The following is a 17,641-nucleotide window of genomic DNA, read 5'->3' as shown; positions in this document are numbered from 1 at the left end:
AACGGATGAAAAAGTCATCCCAAAACTAAAACGGATGAAAAAGTTAAATAATCAGATGATATATATAACACAATAAATGGGAAGCTCTACCAAACCAAACCAAAACCCAAACGAATCAATCATAATATGAAAACAAACAAAAAGATCGATTCAATGGCAAAAAAAAAGGCGAGGAACATGAAAGGTACTAAAGGGAATGAAATCCACACAGCAATTGAACACACAAAAACTTAGTAAAGACTCAATAACGGTCTCCTCTAAAGCCTTTGTCGGAGCTGCTGGTTCTCTTTCCGCAACGCTTGCAACTCCTTCATTTGCTCCGCTTGGTTCTCCAGAATCGAACTTAACACCTTCGACATCTCCATCTGCCAAAAACAAAACAAAAAACAGATCAGTCTTTTGTAGAAGACAAGATTGACGACATTAGAGCAAGAGCAGCAAACATTACCTCGTGCATGTGGAACTGTCTGAGGATCTCAATGTGCAGGTTCCTCATGTCGTCGTGAATGGAGCTTTGAAAAGAATCCAGAGTTCCTTCGAGAGTTCTTTGAAATAGTTGAAGTGTAAAATTGCTACTACCCACCACTTGCTGTTGATCTGTTTGAGATTGCTTCGACCCTACCATGTTTCCTCCCTGCAACAGATTTTGCCCAAGTTACAGATATCCAAAATGAGATATTAGCAGGAATTAAAAAAAAAATGCTTTTTTGATACTTTTTACATACATTCATAACCGGAAGAGCTTCCGCTGCAGCCACCGTCTCAGGTCTTGGCAACAGATTGTTTAAAATTTCCTCTCTCGTTTCTGCTCCTGTTTTCTTTATCTTGGGTGAACCCACAGAGAGAGAGGTCCCATCACTAAAGGAAGAAGTGGTGCTGATTCTCTCAGCATATGTAGAGAACCTACGAGTGAAACTTGGTGATAGCCTCAATGAATCAATGGTACCCGCAGCTGCGATGCCTTTTGTTAACAACGGGCTTGAAGGTAAGTTGTTGTCTGTCAGCGTCGAGGATGTGTCAAAGTTTGAAGAGAAGTCTCTGATCCGTGGGAATTCTGAGCCGACGTTTGCGAGGTTTGTCTGACCAAGCGACAAGGGGAAATCTCGAGAGCTAGAGGAGAACATCGATCCAGGTGTACTAGCGCTTGTGCTTGAAACCCCGAGACGTGAAGGTGCATGCAGGTGGCTAAATTTATCAGAATATTTCTCATTGGCCAATTGGTTAAACTTCTCAGATAATTTATCACCACCCCATGCTTCTGGAGGCGTCAAGGCAGAGTCTTCACTTTTGGATGATGCTGTTGGCGTAGTAGTTCCAAATGGTGAAAAAGCAGCCCTCGTGTCGTCCTGCGTAAACAATGGAAACACGTTTGAAACTGATGAAACATATGGGAGAAAATAATATACTAGAGAGAAAATTAAATTAGGTCCAGCCAATGTATTCTGTATAACCACAAATAAACAGAGACTTTGGAGACATAATGAAGGTTATGAACATGACATATAAAAATAATAATCACACTTTCTTGATGAAGAAACACAAACCTGTTTCGAAGTAGAAGTTGATCTCCAGTCAAATATCGTATGTTCCTTGTTTCCATCATCTCCGAATGGAAACCCTTTGCTGGATGAAGGAAATAACAAAGAGGAAGGCTTTTTGTCAACAACTAAATGATCCTTATTGTTGAATACTTCACTCTCAGCCCACTTCTCAACAGATGATACGTCAATGATAGGGGAAAATACACCCATATCATCATTGAAACTGTCATTGGCACGAAGAGCATGTAGTCTTCCCAGTGGCCCACTTTGCCGTAGATTAGTTCTATTTGGTGTTTGGTCTGCAAATGAGACATTCACCGTACTCGTGACAGCTCCACGAGAACCTGGTACCAAAGCGGACTGTGAATCTGAGGATGTCGTTGAGGGAAGTGGATCAGGAATGACAACTGAATCGTCCACGGTACCACCAAGAAGAGCCATCTCAGCAGTGCAGTTTTTCTCATTCACAATAACTGGTTTTGATGTTTGCCATGATAAACTTGTTACAGCCTGATCAATAAAAGCAAAAGCTTAGTTAGCGTTTGCAATCCAAATTTTATAAGAAAATTATATCCCAGCAAGAGAGTATGTTGACACCAACAACATATAGATCACGTCACCAAAAGAAAATATTTTTGCTGCAACTGCTGGAGATTTCAAACTCATGAAACGGAAGGCAAACCAGGATAGGACAACAAATAAACAACTACTAGTGCCAAGTCCAAAATGTTCAATCCACGGAACTAAAGTAGTTATATATGATAGGCTAAAGAAATTGCAAAGTTAGAAATGCATTCACCTCTGAACTACTGTAAGCGTGCAAGACAGTGACAGGCTGCGGTTTTCCACGAACGTCGTAAAACACTACTCTACCATTACCGGTTCCAGCTGCCAGAATGTAACCATTATCCCCAAACGCCAATGATGAGAAAGGTGCCTCATAAGAAATGCAGGACGAATATCTTCTGGATCCAGAGTCATAAGTGTAAAGCTTTTTGTCCATCCCCACACTAGCAATTATCTGTTAATAGTAGATAATCTAGATTGTCGATTACTTACATAGTATAACTATTATCTCAAAGAGCATTAGACAAGGGCATGTACATATATACCGATCAGGATTTGAAATCACATTCATCTGACTTCTTTGCGTTATGTGCAGCAATAATAATTAATAAGGATTTAGTTACCTTTTCGTTTGATGGAGAGAAGCAAACACCAGCAGTTGGTGCAGAATGCTGCTTCAACCAGGAAATCTGTGGAAATGAAAGCAAATCCTCACCGATATCAGGAATTAAATGGTAAGTATAAACAAATAATCGAGTCTTCAGCCATTTCGTTTAACTTATGATTCAGCCAGTCTTCAGAAACAACGAAACCACTCGTGTAATTTATGTTTTTATAGTTCTAATATCTGTGAACGCAATGCAGACAGAAATTTCCTGGCTTCCCCAACTTATAACCCCATCAAAATAGTACTAGTAATTCATGAAATCTTTTAAACATTTATAGAAGAAACAGTGGAAGATTCACATCATTTTCCAAGTGAATCGCAAAAAATAAATAAAACAGACCTTTGGGTTCCGACCAGTCGTGTCCCACAGATGCACAGTGCCATCATCGCCTGCAGTAAGTAGAAGGTGTCGACTGGACCGTGAATAATCAAGCACCCTCAATACCTGGTCTTGAATCGATTAGAAAGCCAATAAGTTTGATGACCGTGGCAGTAAGCAATGGATGAAAGTATACATGTACAAAGTGAACAACCTGCCCATTTGGATCTTTGAGTTCGCTAGCCCTTGCTGTCGATACCCCAAGGTTGTGGACTATCAGATCCCCACCAACACTGACAGAAGCCAAATGATCATCTTTGCAATTGTACATAACGCCCGTTATTGTACTTGTATGACCCCTCAACTTCTTAATACAAAGCTTTCTTTGCAGATCCCATATCTTTACAACTTGACCAGTTCCTCCAGAACATAAGTACCTGGACCCTTTTTTGCTGAAGCTAATAGCCGACAAACATTCCTGAATCCATTATGACACAGCAACTAAGCATAAAGTAATATCATTCACAATGAATTAGGCAGTTATTCTAGAAAAAATGCAAAGACTCTGTAAGATGACTAAAATATGATGCACTTTATACTCTCTTTTTTCCGCTCATATTGGAGCCTGAATGTAACTTTACACAACAGCGGGGGATGTTTATTCTGGGATAAATCTTGACTTGCATCATAATGAGGACAATGGACTCAAATGTGAGATATAACTGAGCACACAACTGTTTTCATCATCATTGGTTCTTAGGCTCCACAATAGTTTGTGGTTCATGCTTTCTAGATACAAAAGTTCACATTTTCGAAAGGGATATAAAAGGATCTCCTTCTAGCTCCATTCATCTAAGGATATGTCTATTGCTAAGAGACAAAGGCCGCGACTGTTAATGAATAAGATATGCAGGAGAGAGACACATTGAAATCAGAAACAATGGAGTGAAAAACTCATCTAGAAAGGAATTAACCTCAGCACTATCACCACCGTCGTTTCCAGTAACCGGAACTGTTCCTAAACTATTCCCATTTTGCTGCCAGAGTGATATCTTCTTATCATCTCCCGTGCTCGCCACAACTAAATCTGCATCCCAGAAAACATAAGCTCAACACACATTGATGAAGAAAGAGAAGAAATATTCTCCTTCCACTAACATTATCACAGAAACATTAACTAGTACGAAACTTCAAAGACAACGATTTACCAAGCAACATGTTGTTATTGACTAATAAAAACTCCCAAAACTGCGATCTCTAAAGTGCACACCAAATCGACACTGAACTCATTTTGTATAGCAGATCACAGAGTATCTAGAAGATAAAAGTGGAAATGGTAAATCAATTTGCTTTCCTAAGCTCTCACCAACCAAGCAAACCAGGGACGAAATGAGAAGCCAAACAAATCCGGAAAATTGGAGATTACTTACTCGTATGATTCCACTTGACGGAGTTGACAGCACAGCCAGGCGTCGGAGTATAACTCAAAACGCAGGGATCACCGGAATCGGCGGACACGTCGAATAGCTTAACCGTATCTCCGCCGCTCGCCGCCAGAAGGCGCCACGAAGGCTCCACCAAGTTCGACACCATCACTGGCTCACCTACACTCACAGTCACAGTCGCAAATTTTCCCGTGGAAACTCAAATTACTCGATGCATATTACAGAATCTGGACAATGCGGGAACTCTTCTTTTTCTCTCGGTGAACAGTAAAATCAAAAAATTTGAACCCTACGCGTAGAGAGAGAGCTACAAACAGTGAGAAAAAAAAACAAATTATTTTAAAATTAAAGTAAAATTTCGAGTGTTTGTGCAATTGATTATGCCCATTGAACTTTCATTGAATATCTATTATATAAAAGTTGGATTGTGTCTCACAGCTTTAACAAAAAAAAATCTGATATTTTAAATTTTAAATAATAATAAAGACATCTATGAGTCTTGGAATTTATTTCATGTCTTTACTACTGCCAAATTCCTCTTTGATTCATCAGTCAGAATTTCAATTGGATTTTAATGACAAAACTTAAAATCGAGTTTTGAAAATTTCACTGGGATTATACGAGTTTGTAAGTGAAGGAAGTAATTGTGGTCATGGCTATGACTTCAAAATGTGGTGATTTATCTTCAGATATTGGAGAAGATTTGAAAAAAAAAAAGATATTGGAGAAGGAAGGTCGCACGAAAATTCAGTTAAGAGTTTATGAAGGATTAAATGGCTTGATATTATTGGTAGAAAGTGGGTTTGCGTATCTAAATAACCTGAAACATTTTAACGAATTGTGTTCTCTCTAAAATGAGAAAATATAAAAAATGGTAAAGGCGAATGTTGATATCACTATGCATGTTTGTTGCCATTATGATGAATTAATGGTATGGTTTAACCTCATTCTTTTTTTATTGCTTGGGTTACAACTTACAAATGTTATGGGGGAGACGTAATAAAGACAACAAAGAGGAGGTTATAGAGAAAGCAGAGAAGGATTTAGGAGTGAGGGGACAAAAAGTTTTCTCGGGAAAGAATATCAAAAGAGTAATTTTTTAAAACTGTGATGACCATAAATGATCGATAAATTTGTTATGATCGGATGATTTTTCAGTCTGCATAATTTGTAATTGTTTTATCATCTTCTATTCCTCATGAGTGTTAATTGGAGGTTGTTCAGCCGCTCTCATGGGAGACAAGACTTAGGAGTTAGGATCACAATATGATCACATTTTGTACTCATTATCTAAGTATTGTGTTATAACATAATTTAGGCAGTGTGTTATTAAACGATTTCATATTTAGACAGAAATAGAATGTAGTTCCTATAAGGCAATAATTCTTTCTACGCTCGATTCTTGGGGTGCAAAGTTTATGAAAGAACGATTGGTAAGACTAGATCCTTACGTAATTTTAGAAGTTATAGAAAAGTATTTGTACTTTCTTAAATATGATATGGCGATGTGTAGCTTGCATAGATGTAAGTGTTTTTTTTGTGTGTGCTAACTGTTAACATATAAAAAAGTCAGAAAGTTTCCTGCAATTTAAGCTGATAATCTAAATTTTATGTGCATAATATAAAACTTCCAATTAAGTGATCATATAACTTAAGCTAGAAAACATTAATTATTTTCTTTTTAGTTTTTAATATGTGGTTGATTATAACCGAAACTAACTGGAAATTTAGAGTAAAAACTACAGAAAATTTAAAAATGTGTTTACATTATAATAAAAATAAATACGAATAAATAATTTCAATTTATATCAATTCATACATTTTATCAAATGACCACTTCTATATCGAATTAAGTTGTATTTGTTAAGATGTTTTTCATACAAGTAAAATATTCCTAAAGTTTAAATAAAAAATTTATCATATTATACAACACAAATTATAAATTTATAAAGTATACAAGTCTCTGTGTGTATACACGAGTCTTCACTTAGTTATAAAGTAAAGTTTCGCTCTTTTGAAGACTCTGTTTTTTTTTTTTTTGTGTTTCCATAGAAACATGTATTGCCTCCTGAAAATTAATTTTATTAAGTGTGATCATCTAAAAATAACAACCATTGCCGAAGATTTCATTTACTCTTTCACTTCTTTTTCTTCTTGAGTAACGAAACGGATATAGGTTTCGAAATGATTTTCTGAATTAATTTAAATAAATAGGAAAAAAAATTGTTTTGAGCAACAGGAAAAAGTGACATTTGAGGTTTGCAAGTTGAAACACGAGTAGGCTTGAAAAACGAACTATGGAACTCGAAATCTTGAGATTTAAAAGCATATTTTATGTTTAAACAACTGGAAAACTGATATAATCATTACTTTGTATAAATCTTTTAATTAGATTTTCTTCATTAGAATTAGCTTGCTCGAAATTCTTAAAGGTTTAAACTTTAAGATTGAGTTCGATCACACATATTGCATTTTACTCCTGTAATGTTATATTCTTTCTTTTTGTCTACATAACTCACAACTTTGATAATTGATGTATGGGTTGTTTTCCACTTTAATTATTCTTTAGTCTTGAAGTCACTTGACCCCAATATCTAGGAGCCAGTATACCTGTTAACCAATGTTTATATATTTTTCCTAGGGTCTAATTAAACATTTAGAGGCAGGTTAACCAGAGTTTAGACACAAATTTATCTCCGATTAGATACTAATTCTATCGAAAAAATAAAATAAAAAATGATAGGATTCACAATCAAAGACTTCTATGATCTCTCCGCTTACAGATGATATCATTCTTGCTTAGGAACGTCCTTCGATAAGTTAAACCCATAAGTTGTATCATTTCTGCATAAGATAAAAGTTAAACAATAAGATGTTAATTAATCTTTTTAGACGAAATTGGATAAGAATACTCATAGCTATTTGCTATCTGTTCTTTTCTTCTTATTTTTTGTCAACATGTGAGCCATTTCTGTTCATTTGATGTCGGTATATATGTCTTTGTATGTCTGAGGGTGGAATATCAAATTTATCCGCAAAAGTTAATTTGCAAGTGATTTTGATTCTTATATATATATTAATATATCCGAAAAAATATTATACGTCGAATCTTACTAGATTTGGAGAAGATAAATGCAATCAAAATTACAGAGAAGATAGACGTGGAATATGCCTCACTCTTTGCAACCTCTCTTTCTATTTGGAATAAATCAATTTATCATATCTACATTTTTGATATGATTATGGCTTCACTTGACCGTCAAATCTGCAGATATATACTTCGCTAAGATCGGAATTTCCGGTAAAAAATATCAAATATACACAATCCTTTACATGTCAATAAAAAGGAGAGACCAAAATATCAGTATCTTATCTGGTTTAATTATCTATTACAAAGAAATGAACTGGGGTACATGTCGACGAAGAATAAATGGGAAATAGATTCCATATATCATTTCGACCAAATAATTAAAAAACGAATGCGATAATTTAGTAATTTTCTGTAAATTCACTCCCACAAAATGGACTCTTTAATTATTCATCCCTAAATGGAGAGAAGCCTTCATTAGCTATTTTCTATCCTTGTTACTTGTTAGTCTTTACATTTTCTACTCTAAAATGTGATTTGATTTATCTATTGGGATTTTAGATGACCTTTTGTGTTTTTATTTAGAATTATACCTTTTTTTTTTAAACCACATTACCAGCATAACATTTGTCTCCCTATCCAACATTATCCTTATAATAATTATTCAATTTCTTATTTTAAACCAAAAAGTCGACAACAACCCATTTCCTACATAGTTTGAAATTATATTGTTAAAATCAAAGTCTAGTATTCGATATTTGAGGATGTCCATGAATAACCCTTTAGTCCATACTTCAAACTAAAAGATGTTAGAAGAAAAAATAAAGCTACACCTTCAAGAAAAAGTCAATTTGAGTCACATGCATGATCGAATTATTATTTAATTTTAAGAAAATGAAGGAGATAGAGATTGTAGTGTATGTATGTGCCAAAGAGCAATAATCACCACGAGTTTTTTTTTCTTAAAAAAAAAAACTCATTGTTTAAAGTGAAGAAAAGAAGCAGGTAAAGAACTTATCCAAATGACAAAACAGAGAGTGAATTAAGAAGTGTAGAGAAGAGTACAAAAGTAGAAAAAGCAAAGTTTATCCACGGCATCTAAAGAGAAAATACACGTGGCAGAGCGGAGAGAGCTGAAGACGGCGGCAGAGCCACGTGGGGATCACGTGAAGCCATCTTCTTCTCATCAGAAGTTGGTTATATAACAGACCGTTGGGGCGTTAGGGCAAAACCAAAAACCAAAGTCATCATCAATAACTATCATTATCCATTTCTCTTTCTTGTTCTCACTCAACAAATCAATAACATCCTTATTTTTCTCAAGGACTCTACTCTCTCTCTCTCGAAAACTCATTGAAATATATATATTTTTATTTTAAATTACTAACTATATATATCGATCATCAATGGATATCAGGAAAACCAAAGCTGCGGCCTCACCTTCGTCGTCTTCTTCATTTGATCATCTGTTTGGTCCAAAAGGATCAGCCTCTGCTTCTTCTGCATCTTCTTGTTCAACTATACTTGACTCCATTTTCCCTCCTCCAGTAATCTATTATACATATGTGTATATATATATATATGATATGTATATGTATATGTTGACCGTTAGTATGTGCATATAACATCTATATTTCGATGATCTTTCATTTAATGACCTTATATAATAGCACTTTTGTAGCAAATTAAGTCGAAATTTATATGAAAATTGTAGATCAAATACAATACGAATCAAATTCAATTTCGCTGCATACTTTGTGTTCATTTTTTTTTTTTGAAGTAGATAGGCTTTTGTAATAGATAAGGCTTTTCATACCAAGTCATAAAGAATTTTCCTTACTAGCTACACGACAAGTGAGCATAGTAACTATCACATTCATGCATGGATCTTCTTATGGGTGCATATCATGATATACATACATATATATATATAGTGTGGTCTATTAGTTTTTCATTTTCTGTTAAGTTGCTAGTTAATTAATTTGAAGCCATTTGATAATGTAGGTAGCAAGGAAGAAGGGAAATCACACTGCTTCTGAAGTTCAAAGCAACATCTCCCAAACTACTGGTAATATATATTGTAAAATAAATTTCATTTTCCAAAAATATTAGAAAATTATATTATGGATAATAACTTAGCAAACTTCTATAGCAATTTTGTTATAGTTTTTATTATTTTTCTTCTTTGCAAAAGTTAAATTAAATTAATCTTGAAAGAGAGTGTAATATTTCTAAGTTTCAATCAAGTTTAAGTAGTGTATGTATAGAGGCAAGATTTAAGTGCATCAAACGATTGTTGGAAGTCCCAAAAAGATCAACATCAGGCCATTTGTCCATCGTGTTTTTATTTTGGTCTGAAACCAATGTGATTAAAATATTAAAGAACTTTATGAATTTAAAATTTTCATTTTTATTTGGAGAAATATCTAGATCTCTTTTTTTTTGTCAAAAGAGAAATATCTTCATTATCGATATTTCACACTGCTTACTGAAACTAACATTTTTCCACCTACCAAACATACTGTATGAGGGACTTTGATCTATCATATTGAAAAAAAGAGCTACTTCAGTTAAAAAATCACCAATTTTGTTAGTTTCCAACTACTTGTTTTACAGAAATTTCTGAAAAGGTATATATATACGCCTTTTTGTTTCTCTTTTCTTAACGAATGAACTGATGATTTGTGGGTTTCTTTACTTTTGTTTGGTGGGTGTGTTTCCAAAGATGAGAGAAGCAGCCATGAAAAGAGAGAAGCTTCGTATTTCAGCTCCTCCATTTACTACGGAGGCCAGCAACACTATTCACCTCCACGAACCGATGGCTCCTCCGCTTCTCCGTCTCATCACCCCAAAGAAACCGATGATCGCACTGACACAACCCCCTCTGCTTCCAGAGGAAATTGGTGGAAAGGTACTTAATTGTACCTTATTGCTTACTAATCTCTTTTACTTAAAACACTCTCAATTTATCAATAGCTTGTTTCATTATATTGCAGGTTCTTTGTATTACTAAGATCAACCTAATGGTCCACTTGGTTTCCGCAAAGGCCATATATATCGTCTGCATTCACATCCTTAACTACTCTGCTGTGTGATCTTTGGGGTTTTGTTTATATGTTTTTTTCATCTTTTTTTTTTTTGTTTTTTTTTTGTTTTGTTTTTGTAATCCTACATAGTTTAAAGAAATGCGGTTAATGGACCGCATCTACGACTGATGTATCGCACGCACCGAGTAACTAAACAATCACAAGTCACAATCTTAGTAAAAAGTCATATATTTTCATCCTTTTTGATCCAAATATTTATTGAAATGAACATGTAACAATTTAATTAGACTGGTTTTGAAAGAACGCATCTATTGCTCTCTGTCTGCTGCCTCAAGGAAGAGTATAAGCTGCGAGAAAACAAGTAAAAACACTTGATCAGAAGACTAGTTTCATCTGTAAGGAAAGGACTAGTTGAATAGTAGTTTATATTATTATTACCTCCACATTTGTAACCGATAGGACGATCAGCGATGTTGCAGCGTTTAGGAATGGTCATTGAGATCTCTGGCTTTGCTCCAGAGCTCCTAGCTGTCGAAGAAAGCATGACAGCGCATAGGCATTTCGGGTTCTTACCCATTTGTTTCACTCGAACACAGCAAGTTGCAGACACTTTAGCAGACTTGTCTTGTGCAGCCATTGCACAAGGAGCCAGCTTTATGGCTTCTCTATCCGGGGGATTTCTCCCGCATTCTCCAGCTCCATCAACCGCGATTTTAAGGCTGTAGATGCAGAGTACTAGGAGGAAAATGCGAGATAGAGCGCGAGTTTCCATTCTTAAAGTAGACTTGATATGCATATACTACTTGTGGAAACTGAGATTTATAGCAAATGAGATGGCCAAGGGATTTGGCAATATCAAAGAAAATCCACATAGTAGTAGTGGAAGAAGCACTAAAGGAACATAGTAATTACTTCACCTAATCAGTCGCATTAAGGGCCTCAAAGTGCATAGTTATTTTAATCTAAAGTAAGGTTAGCCTGCCCTTAGTCTCTAGCTTAATCATTTGAAACCCTTGAGAAAGCAAAGAGGTGTTGTTACTTGACAAACCAGTATCAAAAACTTCAAAAGTATACAGATCAATGGGTCCTTCAGGTCAAAATACATCTTTTTGCATTCATAAGATCTAGATATGTTAGGTTAGCTTTCGTCAATCCTCAAAGCTATTTAGCATAAATATGTGAGATTACAGAGGAAATCTAAGAAGACTGAAAACTAGAAAAAAAAACTGAAAAAGCTCTAATCCAGATGAGGGACATAGAAAAGTTCTCTCTTTTTGATGTTTGATTCCAAGTAGGGTAAAAAAACCTTCTTTTGCACAGTAACTCTGCTATATCTATATCCAAGAGATCCTAACAATCCAGCATCAGAAAAGCATAATCTAATACCCATTTCCTGGGATCGAATATGTTTGAATCCACCAGTTGATTATTCCATTTAGTTGAGAATATCATGTAGCTCAGACAACTGAAGAAATCAAAGATTTAACAAGAACCATATCTCGGAATCAGCATAGGAATCATTCTGAGTCATATCATAACATCGGAATCACCACGTTTAGTATACAAAACATGTTCCTATTCGCATCAATCATGGAACAAGACCATGTTCTAGCGAGTAAAAGCATAGAGCATAAGAGAAACATAGATGAAAAGTGCAGAAGGGACCAGGATCAGGAGCGGCACAACGGCTGCATAAGTATGGCCACTAGCACCACAACCAAAAGTCCCGAGCTTGATCTGAACAACGTTGATCAAAGCCAACATAAGGAACCCACATCCGCAAACCGAACCCAAACCGGAGATAACCATCCCGAATCTGAGAGCCGTCTTGTTGACGTAATACACCACCGGATCGATCCGGGAGGAGAAGTGAAACGAAGCGGCTATGTTGAGCCTCATGGCTTGCTTGAGACCTAGAGCGATGAGGCTTGAAAATAGGAAGGACGCGAAGGAGTAGACATGGAAGGCGACGAGATTCTCCGCCATACGAGCCGTCGGGTTGCAATTCGGATCGGTTACGAGGCTGTTGGAAGGGTCCGTAGGGTTCCAAGCTAATCCGATGAAGACGGCGAGGGTGAAGAGAGAATTCACGTTGACGATTCCGTCGAGAGCTGTGATGTGAATACTTGTCGTCATTTTCTCCGGCAGATTCGATTCCGCGACCCAGAGATTCGTCGGGAAATAATGAAGGGACAAAAAAAAAAAAAGAAGATTTTCGAAAGAGTAAAAAAGTTTACGCCGTTGCCGGGGATCGAACCCGGGTCACCCGCGTGACAGGCGGGAATACTTACCACTATACTACAACGACTTTTTTGTTAAAGTTTTCATATTTTTAACTAATATTTGTGAATACCAATTTCTTACACGTTACAATATAACTTCGTTTGTGTTGTTTACCAATCAATAAACCGGTATACCAACCAGAACAAATTTGATGAGCATCTTTGTAACGACTACTCCCACTTATGCTAATTTTGATTTTGGATTGCAAATGTAGACACTTTACCATTCGAGAAGATAGAATAAGACAAAAACTACAAGTAAATCAAACAAATCAATCCATGTCAGCATAATAGTACATTCTAGGGATTGAATTTCCATTAGCTCTTAAGAGACAGTGTACTTTGGAGGACCCTTTTGATGGACTGATGTTGAGTCTCTTTTCTTCTCTTCTTCAACTTCTTTGCCAATCACTGCAGCATCTGAATTCTCTGAGGGATTCACGCTTCCTTTCAGTTTCGATTCCATGCCAAGATAATTGTTCAAGACCCTTCTCACTCCAAATCCTCGAGAAGGAAGACCTTTCTCATTGACTTTGATGGTGTTCTTGCTGGAATAAGAAGGTGTTCTCTCTCCTTTTCTGGGGCTAATCATTGGAGGAGCAGACAAAGGAGAGAAACCCGGTGTCGTTGAGAAGCTTGTTCTGTAAGGAGTTCCTGATGCAGATATTAGATAAGGGATCATCGGCACTACTTTCTTGTGAGCTTTAATGCTGGCCGTTGGATTTGACAACAGATTGTTATCATCAGACTGTTTTGTTAAGTCGTCCACATAGAGTAAATCATCGATTCTTGCCACGATGTTTGATGCCAAGCTCTCCAGTGCCCTCGAGTAGCTCTCTAGGATTGATTTCCCAATGTCCTGTAACATTTTAATGTAAGAACAAGCAAAGCCAACCTTGTAATGTGAAGTATTCAGAGAAAATGGATTTTTGGGACCTTGTTCCATTGAATCTTGCTAATGTCTAGAGAAGTCTGAGTTAGAGATGGAAACCGCTGCTTCAAGCAACGTAAGAGAGTTTCTGATCTCTCAACAAGTAAACCCCTTTTGTCACCAGCAGCCACTAGTTCTTTGACCATTTCCCATGATAACTTTGGAGCAGAGCTTGAAGTATTATTATTATTGTTGACTCCAAGTTTTGTCTCAACTCTTCTGCGCCACACATATATCGAAGCTTCCACACGGTTTGCAATATCAAGAGCAACATGCTCAGAGGACAGATCAAGACAATCGAGAAGAGACTCTGCAGAAAACTTCTCAGATGTTATGTACCTGTAGATAACATCCCCAAGGCAGGATCTACCGTTCTGCGACCAAGAGTTTTAATGTGTCAGAACAAAGACTATATATATCTCAGAATGGTTTTATAGGGATGTTTTGAATTTTAAGACAGAAACCTTTGGAAGGGTTTCAAGGTATGATTCGGGAACATCCATTTCGGCTAGAGAAACGCTGTTAATGGCCATTGCAGCTTTAAGTATCTGCGTCGCACACTCCCTCTTGTGATTCAATTCTGTTCTTGCTTCTTCTGTGAGGCCATTAGGTGCTAAACGAGGAACAGGCAACCACCATTTCTCCTCTTGGCGCTGAATCTTTCTGCGGAAAGAAGCTGAGCCATCGTTCTCCGAAGCCACAATCCCTTGATCAACATACCAGAACTCGGTCTTCTTGAAACTCGTCAGTATTTCCTATTTAAAAAGTGAGATTGAAACTTAGATCAATAAAGGTTTCAGATGAGAGGACCATCATGAAAGTAAAAAAAGTTGAGTGAGAGACTCACAAGAAGCATATTGTCTAGTTTACGGAGAGCTGGGAGGTTGATGAAAAGATCAAATCTTGGTCGGCAAGTCATGACCTGAAGATCCACAAATTGATTAATTGCGGATTAAAAATCCAGTAATGTCAGTTGCAAAAATGTTAAAAAAATCAAGAACTTACGTCGAACTTTTTGCCGTCTGGATAAGTTTGCGTTGAAGGTGTTAACTCAACGATGTGATCACTAACACTAAGAAGCCACTCCATTTCCCTTCTCCACATCTCCTTCTTCACGCTTGAAAGCGGCTCTAGTCTCCATAGTTGCCCAAAAATCGTAGCTAAAAGAAGAAACAATTTTAACACTTTAAAGAGAGAGTTTGTGAGATACTTAGACAAACACAAAGATTGGTCCTTTTTGCTTTAATTTACCAAAGAGATTGGTGATGGCGTTGGAGATGGCTAAAGCCGTGCACACGCCTTTACCAGAACCTGACATATCTTCACCAAGTAATAACTTTGCGAATCTCTCCTTCATCATATCGACATCTAATTTCAAAATCAGAGGAGGAAAAAGAAAACACATGAGATCTGAAAGAACTTTTTCGACTTCGAAATTTGAAAATTCGGTCCTACAAAAGTCAAAACAACTAAAATTAAGGTAAAAGAGCTTCTTTTTATACTTTCTTTCTAGGGAAACGAAAACAGATCACTAACCTGAAATATTCACGTCCTTCCCTTGAAACCCAGAATCAGTGAGAAGGGCAGATTTGTTATGGTCTGGTTTGAGATTTTCTTTTGAATTCCTACGAAATGAGGCTTTCCTTATCGGCCAGCCCAGAATCGACTGAGGTGGCGGAGAAGACGAAGCGGCGCCTGAAGAACTCTCGTAGCTCGATTCGCTCGTGCTGCTTCCCTCCTTCGATTCGTCTACCGATTGAGTCAAACCACTTCTTTTCTTCTCAATTCCTGCGCAGCTCTTCACTAAATTCTCCATTTTTTAAAACCAGTTCAAACTTAGAAAAACTGGTTTTTCTTTGCAAGACCCAAAATAATTGATCAAACGGCTATTAAAGGTAAGAACGTGTCTTTCGTGAGACAGAAAAGAATTTCGAAAAATTCAGCCGATAAAAAGTTTTGTTCTCTGTTTCGCTTCCTCTGTCACGAGTATAGAGAGAGAAAGAGTGGTAATAATAATAATATATTTGACTTTTTTTTTCAAAAAATTAAATGATCTTTTTGGCGGACAAATCTCTCGTATGGTGAGCTGTTACGGTTCTGCCCCATTGGGTTAATCAAGAAGTTAAAGAGTATTTTACTACAATTAGCAATTGTGGTTTAGTAGTTTGTATTAATTGTGGGGAAATAATTTGTTATATTAATGAAACAAGAGAAATGCCAAATTGACAAATTAGCTAAAATCTTATTCCTGTGAACGGAATCATTTCTTAAGAAAATTATTGTCTTTTTAACATGTGAAGATTACTACATGCAGAATTGAAAAAAGTGTAATCTAAAAAAAAACTTTAATTGGTGGAGACATTCTTCTTGAAGAGCACCAAAATTTAATGTTATGTAAGCCGCCAATATTAATAAGATTTAGGAGTTGAAAAGGATTAAGTGATTTAATGCAGCGTTTTTTTTTCTTTGTTGTCAGAAAATAATGCAAAATGTAAGAGAGTGGTATTTTCGTAAATATGGATGTTTGTAATATATAGAGTAAAGTGAGGATTTGATTCAAACGCATATGGTCTGGTCCCATATTCGTTTAAGTTCGTAGCCGTTTTAAGGCCTCCCTCAGGTAGGGGTAGGTTAATGACTTGTTAAGTAACATTTTTATTTTAATTAGTAAAATCACTAGTTTATCTGATTCAAACTATTATTTTTGCAAGAAGATTTCATATTCGTCAATATCAGTTTTCTTATTTTTTTGCCAAAAAAAAAACATTTTAACTTAATATAAATAAATGAAAACAACTGCTTTCAATGACTCAATATTCTTAGACCATTGGTAAAAAAAAAATTAAGATAATACCAAAATAGTTGAAATTTTTGAAAAGTATGGTTGATTGATCATCCATTTGAATGAAATACGAACAAAATCAAAACATTCCCGTTGTTTGATCCTAAAACATCACAAATGTTGATAAAGTTTTCTCCATATATATTTTCTTCCGCCATGTCCATCACATCACATCTAATAATTCCAAAATTTGAACTTCAATAGAGCGATACTATTCCTTACTATTAAAATAAAGTGAAAGGTATTATGAAGTTTGGACCTTTTTATAATTAGAATTGTTAACAGCATAAACCATTGTTTTTATATCTAAATTCAAATGACTTATACAGCCTAAATGTATAGTAGGTACAGTACTTTTGTTAAAGTGCCAACAAAAGTTTGACTTTTGGACACAACACTCTTATAAACTATCCTTTTACCAAATGTTTGTATTCTTTACAATTTTTTTAACGTATATCGATTTACATTCTATTTTCTTTATTATGTGTTCCACGTCCCGCCTTCTACGTTCGATCTTGGTTTCAATTCAAATCCTTGTGACCTTGTCTTCGTACTTTATTCTTGAGTAAGTATTGTCTTCATACTTTACTAGATGCTGCCCTTTATACACCTTTTATAGCCTTCATGAATCATGATAGAAATTTTATTATTTTCCTTTCTCTTTTCTTCGTGGTAAAATAGTTTTTGAAATCTTGTTATAATAAGTTTGAACTAAATATACCGAAATTGTATTTTTTGGAACGGTTGATAGGGTGTTTAGAAATGTTGGCGGACACTATCTATCACAATTTCCTTATGAGTCATAAAATATATGATCACATGATAGAGTTAATTACAGAGTAAGCATAGTGTGAACCCGCCATTCCAGAGCATCGTCGAGATCTGTCTCGTATGCATCACATTCAGCCTGTG

General features: G+C 35.9%; 5 protein-coding genes and 1 non-coding gene across 6 annotated transcripts; 1 reads left to right on the top strand and 5 right to left on the bottom strand.

Moving 5' to 3' along the window:
* Nucleotides 1–49: 49 nt before the first annotated feature.
* LOC18017416 (protein NEDD1) lies at nt 50–4,845 on the bottom strand. Its single transcript, XM_006398996.2, has 10 exons — nt 4,525–4,845; nt 4,069–4,181; nt 3,309–3,572; nt 3,116–3,220; nt 2,732–2,797; nt 2,341–2,562; nt 1,545–2,051; nt 726–1,346; nt 449–634; nt 50–365 (listed from the first exon to the last, which is right to left on the bottom strand). Exons 1-10 carry the CDS (start codon nt 4,685–4,687, stop codon nt 258–260), a joined length of 2,355 nt encoding a protein of 784 aa, XP_006399059.1. The 5' UTR covers nt 4,688–4,845; the 3' UTR covers nt 50–257.
* Nucleotides 4,846–8,882: 4,037 nt separating this feature from the next.
* Nucleotides 8,883–10,782, top strand: LOC18017415. Its single transcript, XM_006398995.2, has 4 exons — nt 8,883–9,174; nt 9,632–9,695; nt 10,353–10,538; nt 10,624–10,782. The coding sequence occupies exons 1-4, from the start codon at nt 9,034–9,036 to the stop codon at nt 10,638–10,640; spliced, it is 408 nt and encodes a 135-aa protein (XP_006399058.1). The 5' UTR covers nt 8,883–9,033; the 3' UTR covers nt 10,641–10,782.
* An 85-nt stretch (nt 10,783–10,867) lies between these two features.
* Nucleotides 10,868–11,582, bottom strand: LOC18017414. Its single transcript, XM_006398994.2, has 2 exons — nt 11,113–11,582; nt 10,868–11,021 (listed from the first exon to the last, which is right to left on the bottom strand). Exons 1-2 carry the CDS (start codon nt 11,468–11,470, stop codon nt 11,005–11,007), a joined length of 375 nt encoding a protein of 124 aa, XP_006399057.2. The 5' UTR covers nt 11,471–11,582; the 3' UTR covers nt 10,868–11,004.
* Nucleotides 11,583–12,155: 573 nt separating this feature from the next.
* On the bottom strand, nt 12,156–12,881 carry LOC18017413. The gene has a single exon (XM_006398993.2). The coding sequence runs from the start codon at nt 12,808–12,810 to the stop codon at nt 12,283–12,285; it is 528 nt and encodes a 175-aa protein (XP_006399056.1). The 5' UTR covers nt 12,811–12,881; the 3' UTR covers nt 12,156–12,282.
* Nucleotides 12,882–12,910: 29 nt separating this feature from the next.
* Nucleotides 12,911–12,982, bottom strand: TRNAD-GUC. Its single transcript has one exon. It is a non-coding gene; the product is annotated as a tRNA-Asp (tRNA).
* Nucleotides 12,983–13,180: 198 nt separating this feature from the next.
* On the bottom strand, nt 13,181–15,761 carry LOC18017412 (rop guanine nucleotide exchange factor 5). Its single transcript, XM_006398992.2, has 7 exons — nt 15,424–15,761; nt 15,139–15,255; nt 14,893–15,047; nt 14,735–14,809; nt 14,352–14,642; nt 13,893–14,261; nt 13,181–13,815 (listed from the first exon to the last, which is right to left on the bottom strand). Exons 1-7 carry the CDS (start codon nt 15,701–15,703, stop codon nt 13,282–13,284), a joined length of 1,821 nt encoding a protein of 606 aa, XP_006399055.1. The 5' UTR covers nt 15,704–15,761; the 3' UTR covers nt 13,181–13,281.
* Nucleotides 15,762–17,641: the final 1,880 nt, after the last annotated feature.

This window comes from Eutrema salsugineum, unplaced genomic scaffold (genome assembly GCF_000478725.1).
Source record: "Eutrema salsugineum unplaced genomic scaffold, Eutsalg1_0 scaffold_2, whole genome shotgun sequence".
Taxonomy (NCBI): Eukaryota; Viridiplantae; Streptophyta; class Magnoliopsida; order Brassicales; family Brassicaceae; genus Eutrema; species Eutrema salsugineum.
The sequence above is the reverse complement of the archived record's forward strand: the minus strand, read 5'-3'. Positions and strand labels throughout refer to the sequence as shown.